This window comes from Daphnia pulicaria, chromosome 6, assembly GCF_021234035.1.
Source record: "Daphnia pulicaria isolate SC F1-1A chromosome 6, SC_F0-13Bv2, whole genome shotgun sequence".
Classification (NCBI taxonomy): Eukaryota; Metazoa; Arthropoda; class Branchiopoda; order Diplostraca; family Daphniidae; genus Daphnia; species Daphnia pulicaria.
In genome coordinates, this window is record NC_060918.1 from 2,166,928 (window position 1) to 2,180,472 (window position 13,545).

Below are 13,545 nucleotides of genomic sequence, written 5' to 3' on the forward strand. Positions count from 1 at the left end.
AATCTCCATATTTTTTTTTTATCGATTTCATCCGGCAACATCTCTTGTTCCAGGCTAACATAATAAAAATTCATCCGCAACGTCTGTTTCGATCTAACCCCTAAACTGTAACCGGAAATCCATCTGACACTTTCCTCATGTCAGGATAACCTTAAAAATAAAATCTATCCGAAAACGTTCAAACCAGGCTTCCCTTTTTTTTTCTAGGAGATCTTTTGTTTATCATGTCGTAATGAGGAATTCTCTGTTTCCAGAAATTAAATAAAAATACAACTTGCTTAATAATACGTTACTTTTGTTGTTTTTCAGTTTTAATGTATCTACTCTGACCTCACGATACCCAAGGATTCCCTATCAACTGACCCATGTCTCCCATTGGTGTCTACACAGTTATACTCATTTGTCCTTCCGCCAAGCCGCATGTAATGGGCTCTTTGTAGGAACAGCTTGATGGTTGATGGTCGAGAGCTCCGTAGTTATAATATGGCATTAGTTTTCTTTCTCCGTTTGCGTTGAACAGTTTCCTTGCATCTCTGGCTAAACTAAAATGATTGGCTTCGTTCGTTTGCACATTTAAAGTTGGAGAGTTGAACGGATGGAGATGTTGATGAGCACTGAGAGGCATTTGTTGGTATGCAATCAGATGATGCAGAATTTCCATAATACGATTGGTCAAGTCTTCGTTCGGAATTAGTTCGATGGCTTTATCTGGAGGGTCTGTGTTGAAGCGTGACAGCGACGTGATGGCGGTGATGTTTTCATTTGGTGTCTCTATGGCCTGCCAGAGAAGATGGGAGTCAGACTGTGATAAGGTAGATGTCATATCGTTTACCAATTTCCTTTTTCTGATTTCTTCTTGTTCTGCTTCTAGCCGTCGGTCATATTTGTCAGTTTCTCGCACGAGACCTTCGTAGACTTTAAAGTGTTTATAACGAACTTTATACTTTGTCTGAAGGTCAAGTCCAGCAAGAAATTGTTGTCTGAATATCAGAGGACGCGTAGTTTCTTCGTCTTTTGTAGGTTGGGCGTTCTTGGGGTAGCCACGTCCAAGAATATTTTTCAATCGAAACCCAAAAGTAATAATATTTTCGTTTACTACTGAAGAACGCGGTTGTTTGATGACGAGCACTTCGGATTCGCCGTAAAGGTGGTCTGCAGCAGTAGCGACGTTAGGGTGTATACGAACGCTACTGGAAAGATGAGTTGCGGTGTGCGGTGAAGAAGTGGGGGTGGAAAAACGAACTGAACTTGCGACTGGAGCTATTGGCGTCGAACTCCTATTGGGGGTAGCAAAAGCGACCGGGGAGCATTGATGTACAAGCCGTGTAGCGTTGGTTGCGTTTTGTCGTAGTTCTGACGTATTGCGATTGCCAGGAATGTCTCCGTTGCCAAAGTTTTGCATTCCGGACGCTTTGATTCCGTTTCCGTACGTTGGCAAAACGATATCTTGATTCTTAACTTCTATAAGGTCTTCTGGAACGTTGCTGTCAGAGATATCTTGAATTCGAGAGGATGTTCTCGCCCGGGTGATCCTGTTTTCTTGCAGTTGCTCAGTAGATAATTTTTCCTTGACCGTCGTCTTTGGTGATTCATCAATATTCTGTTCGAAATCAGACTTTTTTCTTTTCGAAAAAAGACAAGAGTCTTTGCAAGAAGAGATGAGCTATTACAAATAGCGGCCTTTGCGCGTGCCCATCTAGAAGGCTTTTTCAATGTCGCTGGCAGATTGAAGATTCCAATTTTTCGTAAAAAAGATAACTTTGGTTTTTTAACTGGGGGAACCAAGCTCTCTGTCATGATGCTTGATTCCGAATTGCGTTGCTCACGCAAACGCGCAAAGAAATCAACTGTTTCCAGACTGATACTCTTATTCATAAACATTGTGAGTCTATTCGTACGCCGCTGCCACCAGATGTAAGAGACTACACAGCGCGTGCATCTTGTCTCTTACGGGAACGAATGTATAAAATATGAGGCGTGACTCAACAATGTAAATGTTTATTAGTATAGTCTGAAAATACAATTGATAGGAAAGATAACTAATGAAGAGGAAGAATAATGAGAGAGGCGACAGTACCTTTACTCGGATGTAGTTGAATAAGTCGCACAACACAACACTTGTTAAAAGAGAGTTTAACTGGACCGATGATCGGAAACACCCGGTCGGTCTAACTACGAAAAGGATCTGCCGTGTGGAGAGAAGAATATCGCACCCTTTTATATGAGAAGAGTGGGGTTGCGACATAGTATAAGGAAAACGATAGCAAAAGGTATCCCATAGAAAACCCACCCCCGAGTGAGTTGACAGTTCTGTCAACTCACTTAATTGAGGTTTAAAGAGTATTTAAATGGGGTAAAAGGGGCTTGAAATATGCGTGGAGGACGCGTAATTTATGCATGGAGATGCAATCTAAGAAGGGTAAAGAACCGCGGCGTCGACAGCAAGGGAGAAGGGGTTGCACCGGAAGCTGTACAGGTGTGATGCGTCATCATAGCCGTAGGCCAAATGACGCACACGCCGTTCTATTACATTTGTCTGGATAAACGATCATCGATGAATTCAAAATTTTTTTAACTTTTAACAATTCAAGTTAAGTGTAACTAAAAAGTTTTATGACCCGCCACACTGGCACCTCTAAGTTTAAACCATTTTTATCTAATTACATTCAACTTGGCTATATATTATATTTGCGTCGACGTGAATCATGCCATAGCTTACGATGGGATCCACGATATACTTCGAGACATTGGCCTACATTTCGGACAATTTGTAGAAAATAAATGAAATGCAATCGTCTTTCCGACCATACCCAAAAATTCGTTTGTCTAACAATCTCTTTAAACGTATTCTTTGCTTCCATACGTAGCGTAAATGGAGTAGAAGTGAAATCTTAACCAGTGTCCATCTCGTCAATCCAAATTATTTAATACTTCTATAAGGACTTGGATCGCTTCCTCGCAACTTTTTTTTTACGACGTTTAGTGCTTTTATTCTTTGCAAAACTCATTGTGTCTTTCTACACCGAAAGATCGATCTTAAATCCAGTCCCGAAGCAGACCCAATAAATTTATTTTACGTGTAAACAGGACGGTTTCTCTACATAAAATTGTCTTTGTGAACTTTTGTCTGTATGGACGCGACAGGCATTTACTCTTTAAATTCTCGATTCTCGGGGCTGGAACAATCCGACATCCATTGGTATACGTACGTTCATAATTTGATTGTGTCGATCAACAAGCTTCTCTCGAAGTGAAGTCTCGTCCGATTGAACGTAGCCGCGAATACGATTGGAGGCACTCTCGTCACTCATCCTAAGCTCTTTTAAAATTCCTTCCGAGTCTATTGTACTACTGGTGACGATGGTCGTTATGTCACGTGAACTTGCGATTCGCGGCGATTCGATCCATGATGTACTCTTTTGAGACATTGACGTACATATCACACACTCGGTAGACAAGGAACGAAGCTTCGTTTGTCTTTTGGATCTTGTCTAAGAGATTTCCGAATATTTCGTCATCGTCCAAATCGTTTTGGACTGTTGCGATCCGTCTTACAAACTCGATAAAAGCTATGCTGTTTTCTGTATCTAGGCTAATGAAAACGTCCATTTTAGAGTAGAACTCCATCAATTTAGTCCAATCTCTTTTCAAATTTTCCAACTCTTGTCCTCCTTCGGACAGGGCTTTTATAACTTCCAGGTAATTTCCTTTGACGATGCTTAATGCGCTGGTTCTTTCCACATCTTGCCATGTTTTTCGACGCCCAGAGAGCGATTTCAAATCCGGTTGGACTCTCTCCAACTCATTTTCGTTGCTATGTTTGGTAATTGATACCCAGTAAATAATCTCTCGAATCAGTTCTATTAACGCTCTGAATTTGGATTTAACTTCGTGCAAAATCTGTTTATTCTGGTCGACTGCTTCTTCGATGCGTCCCATTGTTACAGGCAGTAGGTTGGTGATGTAATAATCGTTTCGGGACATTAGGTACCGGACAGCATTCTTGATATGGCTGGATACTTTTAAATTGTACAATCGGATCTTGTCGATGTTAACGTGAGCATTGAGCAAGGCCGAATAGCCTTGATGACCAATTTGAAGTAAAGTCGTTTGGAAATTCTTCAGGTACTTGATGAATTTGTATTTGCCAGAAGATACACTTTCAGTGTGGAGTCGAAAATCCATTCTCGGCTGATAAGACACATGACGATTAGCTTTTCCAGCATGGTTACAGCACTTGGATCAACAGCTATCAAATCGCCCAACAGTTGTAATAATATCCAATCAAACGTTACTTGTCGGAATGTTTTGTTGAACGTTAATTGTCTTGCATTTGCGGACTTTTCCTTGCATGTTGCAATCAAGAAACTTGATTTTCTTTTCTCCATGTTTACATCGATCCTAAAAGAAGAAAAGCCTATCCCTGAACTAGTAAATTCCACGTATACATTTAGCACGTTCGGAATAATGCTGAGGCCAGCACAGCCTGCACACAGAACTTGTACAAAGATATTTCAGCGTAATAATTTCGCACAATTAAAACATTGGTTCTTATTCCTAATCCGTAATTTAGGCTATAAAAAAACTTGCGTTCATCTGAATGAAGAGCAACTGACTACGCGCGAAAGGCGAATGACGAAGCAAAAGAGAGACTGAATATTGCCGCTAAAAGTAGAAGCGATTGGGCCCCGCCGTTGTGTCCATTTGGTGACGACGTTCTGACGACTGTAAAGAAACTCGGGTGCATGTGAATATAATCGCGGCTACTGGCACGCCTATTTTATGCAGACAGAGGAAAAGTATAGGAAATTTAATGGTGGAACCCTCCACATCCCATAGCTGTTTCACACATGTCAATAAACCTAATGCTGGATTGATTTCTACCACTTGGACATTGGTTAGTCGTCATCCTATTAGAAAAGGATGAACAAGTTATGTATGAATGGGAGGCAGGCTACATTGAGCTGGGTTCCGTCTTCCGAAGATTCGATGCGAGCTTCAGTTCTCAGAATGGTAACGACCCCTGCTCTAAAGTTCACATTTCTCAATGTCCGCTATACGTTTAGGCACAGCTGTCTGCCAGCTTTCGACTAGTGGTGGAGGGATCAATATCTCAAATCTGGAGCAAAGTGTTTTATGCGTTTCTGTCAGTCGGTCACTTCTTTAGTGGTCGTAAAGTGAGGAATTCAGTTAAAAGTTTAATCGATGGAGAAGAAATCAAATCCTCTGGAAGGCGATCAGTTGCAGTTGGCAAACAGAAAATGTTTGCTTCGATTGCTGTCGTTTCTTGACAGCAAACTGCCAGAGTCTTGTGCGGTAAGTAAGCGCTTAATAATTGGTTTTTCTCTTATTTTAAAGTATGATACATTTGTAAGGTTCATTCGCTGGTGAATGCGGCAGTTTCAACAGAAAATCCTGCGTATCGCGTCTATTTTAGACGACAACATGTTTCAACCACCTCGACGTGTTTGGAGGACGAATTTTCTTTAGTTGTCGCGATTGGGATGGAGCGTTTTATCAACTCCAGACAAGAAACCAAGGTAAATCTATAGTGATAAAATAATTGTGTGTTGTTTAAATGTTTAGGTTGATTTCCAGGCTAATCTGAAATCTTTATTGTTTCATTTTAGAAAAGCTGGTTTTTGTCTGAGTGGACTAACGAGGATGACGGAATGCTAGCGGATGCTTACGAGGCCATTGATGTAATAGACTGGAGCTTAGATATTGTTGTCATGCACCATAAGAACCATGCACCACACCCTACAATTAGTCATTTTATTGCTAGTAAACAAACAATGGGTCATTGTTATCCATGTGATCAGTACGTTTTATCTAGGAAGAACGCCGTACATCTCCACATCAGGTATTGTTTTAAATTTTAACTGAAACACATCAGATTTAAACTGTTGTTTTATGCGTGTCTTTGTTTTTCTGTAGGGAAATGGACGGAGTTTACGTTAAAGCTTGGAACGCTGTCACGCCCAAACTGTTTATGATTACTGGCCCTACAACGAAGGCACCACAGTGGAGAATGTTGCCAAGGAAATCGAAGAGCTTCCTTCGGCTGGAGTGTTTTTGACAGACAACGATAAACTGGTGTCGTGGATGATGTACCATCTGCCTAATGGAATGAGTCGACTTCACGTTACAAGAATACCGCCGGCGAGGATACGCAGCTCTGGTAACCCTGTCCCTTTCTAAACGAGTAGCGCAGTGTGGATTTGTTCCGTTTGTCAATGTCGATACAGAAAACGTAGTTTCGCGAACGTTTTTTTGAAAATATGAGATTCAAATTGTTTCGGCCTGTTCACGTTGGAGTTACAGAACCAAGTCAAATACTCTGAACTTGCTCAAATTTTTTAACCTTACCATTTTTAGCTATTTAATTATTATGCGCTCAGATTTTTTTTTTCCTGTGATTTTCTGTGGAACTGGTTATTGGATAGCTTGGACTTCTTGGTTACCATGATCCTTCCAAAAATCTAAATGTTGTTTTAAATTTTATTCTAGAGATGAGCGCCAATGATGGTTTGTGCCACGTAGGTCTTATAAAATGTCGTACGAAATTTTTACAATTTTCTAAGAAGATAGGGTCATACATTAGATAGAATTTAACCTGTATAAACATAAATTTCTTGGTAAAAAAAAAACTAACATTTTCATAATAAAAATTAAGCGTGCTCAACATTTCCGTGAACTGGCAACAGAATGGGCGGTCCAAGGTCCTTCCCGTCTCGCCCCACTGTTTTTTATCACTCCGGTTATTGTGTATAGGCGGTTATTGTGTATAAGAATAACAAGCCAAAGGTTGATTCTCAAGTTTGGTTTTAACTTGTTTTTTAAAGAAAGATACGGCAAGAATCTTATCAGGGAGCAATGCTCTTTAATCTCCATGTGAATTATTTATAAAAGTAATCCTACCGTAGGGAATTTTGTGTAGACTTGTTGTGTTTAGTTTTTCGGTCACTAGACTCTTGATTCTGAGAAAGAAAGGAAATACATTCCGTTCCTGCTGTTAAAAAATGGAGCAGCAAAGTCAGGCGACAAACGACGACGGATTTTTAACGTTGGCAACTAGAAAATGCTTGTTTCGTTTGTTATCTTTTCTGGACAGCCGACTACCGGAATGCTCTGCGGTAATTTACTTTTTCCATTTAATTGTTGTGCTTGGAACTTATATAGTTTTGTTTGTTTCAGATTCATTCCTTCGTATGTGCAGCACTTTTAACAGCAAATCCGTCCTCCCATGTTTATTTCAGAAAAGCCTCGAATGCGTCTGGAGATGAGGAAAACTACTCGCTAATCATCGGACTTGGTGTCGAATGTTTCGTCCAACCCAATCAGCAAACTAAAGTAAGAAAAACTAATTTTTAAACTCAACGACAAATGTTTAAGCAATTTTTGTTTGTTTTTTAAAGAAATTCTGGACTGTAACTGCGTGGACTGACGATGACGAGAAGCTGGCCAGTGCTTTCGAGACCATTAATATAATAGACTGGAATACGGATGCTGTTATCATGCACTATAAATTCCACGCGCCACATCCAGCCATTGATAATTTAGTCAAAAATAAACACGGAGAAGGCAAGGATAACAAAATTTGTTACCCATGTGACCAGTATTTTATGCCTCTGAAGGACGCATTAAATCTCCAAATAAGGTATTTCAGAGACACTTTATGACGTAATATTGGGTCGAAATTTCGAACAATATTTCTCAAAATAAAGTTTGCGGGAATGGCTAAAATGTTACGACTCAATAAAATAATGAATGAATTTTCTTTTTAGCGAAATAGATGGTGTCTACGTCAAGAGCTTGGAACGATGCCACGCACAAATAGTTTACGACTATTGGCCCTACAGAGAAAGTACCACGGTCGAAAATATAACCAGGGAAATTGAGCAACTACCTTCGGCTGGCGTCTTTTTGAAAGGGAACGACCAGTTGGTGTCGTGGATGATGTGCCATCCGCCCAACGGAATGAGTCGACTTCACACGCTGGAGGAACACCGTCATCGAGGATATGCAAGTCTCGTAACCCAGTATCTTTCAAGACGGGTGGCCCAGTGTGGTTTGGTTCCATTTGTCAACATCGTTATCGAAAACACTGCCTCGTACAAATTTTTTGAGATCATGAAATTCAAACATCTCCGTCCAACACACGTACAGTTTAGTACTAAGTAAAAATTACGTTATCTCTCATCTCCTATTTTTTTTAAATACTCCATTCCCGTCACACAAAAAATGCCCCCTCAACGTATAGTTCTTTTCAGAGCAAAAATGTGAAATCTTTAAATTGACAGCTTTTTGTTTACAGATAATCACGTACAATTTGTACGGTACAAATAGCCAATAGGAATAAATGTTAGCAACTGTAACAGTTTAGAAAAGATTCAAGAGCACTTTTTTCCCCCTTTCATAATGAACTTTGCGATACAAATATTTTTAAGTTTGAGAGTTGATTCGAATACTGACGATTTTGTAAAGCGATTTTATTAGGGTAAACTCCGGGGTTTTATAATTATTTAGATAACTTTTTTATGAGCGCTTATACTTTTTATATCCTTTTCTGAAGCTGTTCGACGATTCTTCTTTTTCTTTAATGGCCTATAGGCTTCCTGGAGAACAAGGGCTTCATTATTTTGATATGTTCACTCTACATCACTGCCACAATGTGTTACAACTTTAGTTTATTTGAATTATTTGATTCTTCCGAAAATGGATTATTGGTTATTTCGTTAAATCAAGGCCTTATCGGATGAGATTTTTCTTTCATAGAATCAACTCGTTTCTTCCCAATCCTAAATCATTGTATTGGTAAAACAATATAGCCCGGGAAGAAATTCGGATCCATGTCTGTGCATAAAAAGATCTGACATGGTAACAGTCGATTCATGGGCGTCGTGGTTTTACGGGATCTCGCAGATGAGTGGTCCACAGTTCACGTAACTTACGTTTGCATTTGGAGCATTGTTTACAACAAGTTTTCACCACCACATTCAGCTTTAGCGCATGCATTCATTTTCTAGAGGAGTAACGCAAGATTTCGAGACAAGATATAACGTGTCGAATTATTTTAAGTTTATATTGCAGAACTTGGCGATGGAGCAGCAACGACGTCCAAATGAAAAGGACCACATGTTGACGTTAGCCACGAGGAACTGCTTGTTTCGTTTGTTGTCGTTTCTTGACAGTCGACTGCCGGATTCTTCTGCGGTAATTTCTTATTTTATCGTGTTAGCGTTTAAAATTGCCGACTTTTTATCGTTATTAAAATGTTTTTCAGGTTCATTCCTTTGTGCATGCGGCTCTAATTACAGCCAATCCATCTTATCAAGTTTACTTTCGGCAGCAGCGATTTTCGACTACCTCGCCAACCGATTTGGAAGAGGATGACTATTCCCTTATAATCGGAATTAGACTAGAACATTGTATGGATGTCAATCAGCAATTGAAGGTAAAGTGTGTAAACATGTTTTAATTTGTTTATATCTTAATATGCACTCATAATTCAGTGTATGAAAGCACAGTTACTGATGGCTTTATAATTTATTCAGAAATTTTGGAATTTAACTGCATGGACATTGGATAATGAAAAACACGAAAGGGAAATGGCTAGCGCTTTTGAGGAGCTTAATATGATCGACTGGAACTTGGATGTTTTTACAATGCGCTATAAGCATCATACTCCGTCCCCCGCCGTAATGAATTTTCTTATCGAGAAACAAAGACCAGGATTAGAAAACAAACACAATATCCCATGCAATCAATATTATTTGACTAAGGAGGATGCCCTAAGTAATATCAAGTAATTTTTAAAAATTGAAATTCAATATCGTGAAAATTTTCCGCAGTGCTGCCGTCATCTCAATTTTTCAATTCGTTTAGGGAAATAGACGGCGTCTACGTCAAGAGCCTGGAACGATGTCATGCACAAACTGTTTATGATCATTGGCCTTACAAAGGGCATACAACTCTAGACTATGTTTCCGAAGAAATTGAGCAGCTTCCTTCGGCAGGCGTCTTTTTTAAAGGAAGCGACCAACTGGTGTCGTGGATGATGTGCTCTCCACCCAACGGAATGAGTCGAATTTTCACGCTGGAAGAATACCGTCATCGAGGATATGCAGCTCTCGTAACCAAGTATCTTTCAAAACGAGTTGCCCAGTCCGGTTTGGTTCCATTTGTCAACATCCATATTGAAAACCAAGCGTCGCACAAGTTTTTCGAGAGTGTGGGATTCAAACTGCTCGGCCCTATTCACCTTAGGGTGACATCTCACGATTCCTAACGATATTGGCGCTGAGGTTTGTTACTGTGGTGGGTTTTTGGTTTAAAAGTAATTACCTGCGGGTTTCGTGCCAATTTTTACTTTTTTCTTGAGAATGGGTAGGCTAAGTGAAACTTGTTGCGACGAGTTTTTTTCATCCCGTCCACTGGCCCCACCCCCTAAATGATGGGTAGTCAAAGTGTCGTCCACTTTGGTTTCGTTCCAGTCGTTAAGTTTCAGAATTAAAAAAGAACTTGTAACTTAAAGTTAAAAGTTTAATTACTGCTAGTAAAGCTTGATAGCAATTTTTAAGTCAATCACCTGTTTCCAGCTGCACTTAATAGTTTTACCAAAATAAAATAGGTGGATTTAATTTAATTACCACGGCTATTTTGTGTGACACTGCCGAAAGGCGTGATTTTTTTCTAAGTCTCAGGAGTTCAGTACCCTCGGAAGATTACACGTTGCAGTTTTCATTGTTTGATGCATAAGCTGTATAGCGCTTGCATCATGACAACTGATAATTTACAATAACGATCCAAAGTTCATTTTACAGTTTACTTCCGCTCTTTCGTGAGCTTTAAGATAAATGTTAAGATAAATGTTATGAAACAATTTGATCTTCATTCTCCAGTGGTCCCCAAAGCTGTAAACGTTGACTCTCTTGTGGACTTTCGTTTGAGATTATCTTGTAGTCATGGAGAAGCAATTTGAACATCCACGCGATGACAAGAAGGTTCAATTAGCATCCAGAAAATGCTTGTTCCGTTTATTGTCTTTTCTGGACCGAAAACTTCCGGAGGCTTGTGCTGTAATTTTATCGCATTTTAACTATCACTTGCCTGTGTCAGTGTGTCTAATTACGAAATATTTTAAACTTTTATTCAGATTCATTCGTTCATAGGTGCAGCTCTATTAACGGCCAATCCATCTTATCTCGTCTATTTTAGACGGCAAGATACGACTAATACCACGTCCATTTCTTCGGACGACGAAGAAGACTACTCCGTAATTGTCGGAGTTGCGAAAGAAAACTATTTAGGATCCAATGAAGAAATTAAGGAAAGTAAAAATCATGGTTTCGTATTGTACAAAACCAACTGTTTTAGTAAAATTGTTTAAAATTTGTATTTGTTTGTAATTATATTATTTGAATCACTAAATATTACAGAAATGCTGGACTATGACCGCATGGACCGATAGTGATGAAAATCTGGCCGGAGCATACGAAGCCATTGATGAGATCGACTGGAGGGACGATGTTATTGTCATCCACTATAAGCATCACACACTTCACCAAGGACTTGAAAATTTTCTGGATAGAGAAAGAGTGCAAGGCCATTGCTATCCGTGTGATCAATATGTTTTACCAACGAAAGATGCCTTCAATCTTCAAATTGGGTAAGTTTCTTCGAGATTTTCTTAAAAACATGAACTTGGAAAAAAACAAATGCCCATCATTTTCTTATCTTTAACAGTGAGATTGACGGAGTTTACGTTAAAAGCTTGGAACGCTGTCATGCCCAATTGGTTTACGATCAGTGGCCGTACAGAGCGGGCAGCACGGTTGAGAAAGTGGCCAAGGAAATTGAAGAGCTTCCTTCGGCTGGAGTGTTTTTGAAAGACAACGATAAACTGGTGTCGTGGATGATGTACCATCTGCCTAATGGAATGAGTCGACTTCACACGTTACAAGAATACCGCCGGCGAGGATACGCAGCATTGGTGACGCAATATCTTTCGAAACGAGTAGCGCAATGTGGATTCGTTCCGTTTGTAAATGTTCATCTTGAAAATATTGCTTCTTTTACGCTTTTTACTTCGACGATGGGATTCCGGAGGCTCTGCTATGGTCACTGTTATGTTACATCTAACTATCCTTCTTAATCGCCCAGATTTCAATTTATGTGCATAGACGACTGAAATTTTTGAACTTGTGTTCTTCCAATTAATAAGCGCCAGCATAAAATTAATGGTAGGCCTTTACAGAAGAGGCGCTGTTTGCTGTAATTGTACGAGATGTGAATTTAAAGGGAAAAAAAACCGGTTCAATGTTTATGTAAATAATACCTAACTATATACGGTAACTTCAGGGTAACTTAGTTTTTTCCTCTCTTATCAGTCTACCGCTTATTGATACACTACCCCCAGTTCCTCACTGAACTGGCAACGGTTCAAGGTTCACTTCTCAACGGCCGACTGCAGATCGGGCCCGGTTTTGTACCTCACAACCTTATCTGTGGGCAAACAATTGAATTAGAAAATATTTTTAACTCTAAACACAAATTCTTATGACCAAGAGAGAACTGCCGTCACACCGGCGCCTCCTCGTTTAACCCGTAATGACCTCCATTTAATTTTTCCAAATACCTAATGCGAATTTCGAGTGACACAATCTTGTCTAACTTGAACGTATATACCGTATTCTGGCATTCCTTTGTAGGATTTTTATTGTTCCAAACAGCCGCTTTTTCGAAAGGGCGGCTACTTTAAAGACGTAAGGACAAATGACGTCATCACGTCTCTTTCATATTACGAAAGGGTCTTTAATCTAGTTGAGTCTACTGAGTTAACGTTTTCTTTATGATGTTTATGTGTTCGCCTAAAAGCTATCTCGCTGTAATAAAAAAATCTTTAACGGCATGATTATGTCGCTTGTATGAAAGGTATGCAGATTTTTGGCAAGCCATTACCGCTTATGGGCTGCAGTATACAACGCTAGTAATAAAGTAAAGGGAAATGAAAGTCTGAAAAATTTCTTTGCTTTGTCGAGTTGGCAAAACTTATTTCAGCTCCATTTTGACGCCAACGATTGCCGAATATGTTTCCCTAAATTATCTGATTGGCCGAGGAAAATGTTGTAGGACTTGTTGTAAACGGCGTTGAAAGAAATTACGAGGGCCTGATAGTATTAACACCAACACACTTATTGGGAGGCTTTTACAACGCGTGTCTCTCACAAGCCCACACGCATAACTTACCTCGGCATATAATCCACTCGTTTTGGTATGTGAACTAGCTTCGCAACCGCTCTACTAAATATAAAGGGGAATATGGATGAGTGTGAGTTACATATTGCAGTGCATTGAATTTCATCTTAAATATCTCATAAGTGTGAAAAATTATTATTTACCTGGTTCGGTACAAAGTTTGCTACTGATATATATTTTTAAAAATTTTTCTATCATCGATGTAACTTTGAAAGTGCAACGGAATTGATCAAAGGATTTGAGAGAATTGATACTTGAAGTAGCCGACTGTCATTTACTATTTCT

General features: G+C 39.5%; 3 protein-coding genes across 8 annotated transcripts in view; all 3 read left to right on the forward strand.

Annotated features, from left to right (window-relative positions):
- Positions 1-10,643, forward strand: part of LOC124343710 — a 46,238-nt gene extending 35,595 nt beyond the window's left edge. Inside the window, exons 3-5 of one of the 3 annotated variants that reach the window (XM_046797158.1) lie at positions 9,287-9,457; positions 9,558-9,808; positions 9,889-10,643. In XM_046797158.1, the coding sequence (XP_046653114.1) occupies positions 9,287-9,457; positions 9,558-9,808; positions 9,889-10,291 (825 nt within the window). In that variant the 3' untranslated portion in view covers positions 10,292-10,643. The remainder of the gene's footprint in view (positions 1-9,286; positions 9,458-9,557; positions 9,809-9,888) is intronic. The other 2 variants (XM_046797159.1, XM_046797157.1) reach the window with 2 other exon arrangements.
- Positions 6,804-8,743, forward strand: LOC124343739. 3 transcript variants are annotated; one of them, XM_046797197.1, is made up of 5 exons: positions 6,805-7,136; positions 7,198-7,353; positions 7,419-7,660; positions 7,788-8,173; positions 8,282-8,743. In XM_046797197.1, the coding sequence occupies exons 1-5, from the start codon at positions 7,023-7,025 to the stop codon at positions 8,284-8,286; spliced, it is 903 nt and encodes a 300-aa protein (XP_046653153.1). In that variant the 5' UTR covers positions 6,805-7,022; the 3' UTR covers positions 8,287-8,743. The 3 variants fall into 3 exon arrangements, with proteins under 3 accessions (XP_046653152.1, XP_046653153.1, XP_046653154.1); XM_046797198.1 differs by having other exon boundaries at positions 7,788-8,170; positions 8,279-8,743; XM_046797196.1 differs by lacking the exon at positions 8,282-8,743 and having other exon boundaries at positions 6,804-7,136; positions 7,788-8,199.
- Positions 10,644-10,859: 216 nt separating the features above from the next.
- LOC124343732 lies at positions 10,860-12,913 on the forward strand. 2 transcript variants are annotated; one of them, XM_046797189.1, is made up of 4 exons: positions 10,860-11,081; positions 11,175-11,332; positions 11,442-11,671; positions 11,749-12,913. In XM_046797189.1, the coding sequence occupies exons 1-4, from the start codon at positions 11,027-11,029 to the stop codon at positions 12,155-12,157; spliced, it is 852 nt and encodes a 283-aa protein (XP_046653145.1). In that variant the 5' UTR covers positions 10,860-11,026; the 3' UTR covers positions 12,158-12,913. The 2 variants fall into 2 exon arrangements, with proteins under 2 accessions (XP_046653145.1, XP_046653144.1); XM_046797188.1 differs by having other exon boundaries at positions 10,864-11,081; positions 11,159-11,332.
- Positions 12,914-13,545: the final 632 nt, after the last annotated feature.

Excerpts from the sequence above, each read along its gene's own strand:
- LOC124343739 (XM_046797196.1), top strand. The coding sequence starts at position 7,023 with ATGGAGCAGCAAAGTCAGGCGACAAACGACGACGGATTTTTAACGTTG. Across the intron at positions 7,137-7,197 it reads GACTACCGGAATGCTCTGCG|ATTCATTCCTTCGTATGTGC; the intron begins GTAATTTACTTT and ends TGTTTGTTTCAG. Across the intron at positions 7,354-7,418 it reads AACCCAATCAGCAAACTAAA|AAATTCTGGACTGTAACTGC; the intron begins GTAAGAAAAACT and ends TGTTTTTTAAAG.
- LOC124343732 (XM_046797188.1), top strand. The coding sequence starts at position 10,968 with ATGGAGAAGCAATTTGAACATCCACGCGATGACAAGAAGGTTCAATTA. Across the intron at positions 11,082-11,158 it reads AACTTCCGGAGGCTTGTGCT|ATTCATTCGTTCATAGGTGC; the intron begins GTAATTTTATCG and ends ACTTTTATTCAG. Across the intron at positions 11,672-11,748 it reads GCCTTCAATCTTCAAATTGG|TGAGATTGACGGAGTTTACG; the intron begins GTAAGTTTCTTC and ends TATCTTTAACAG.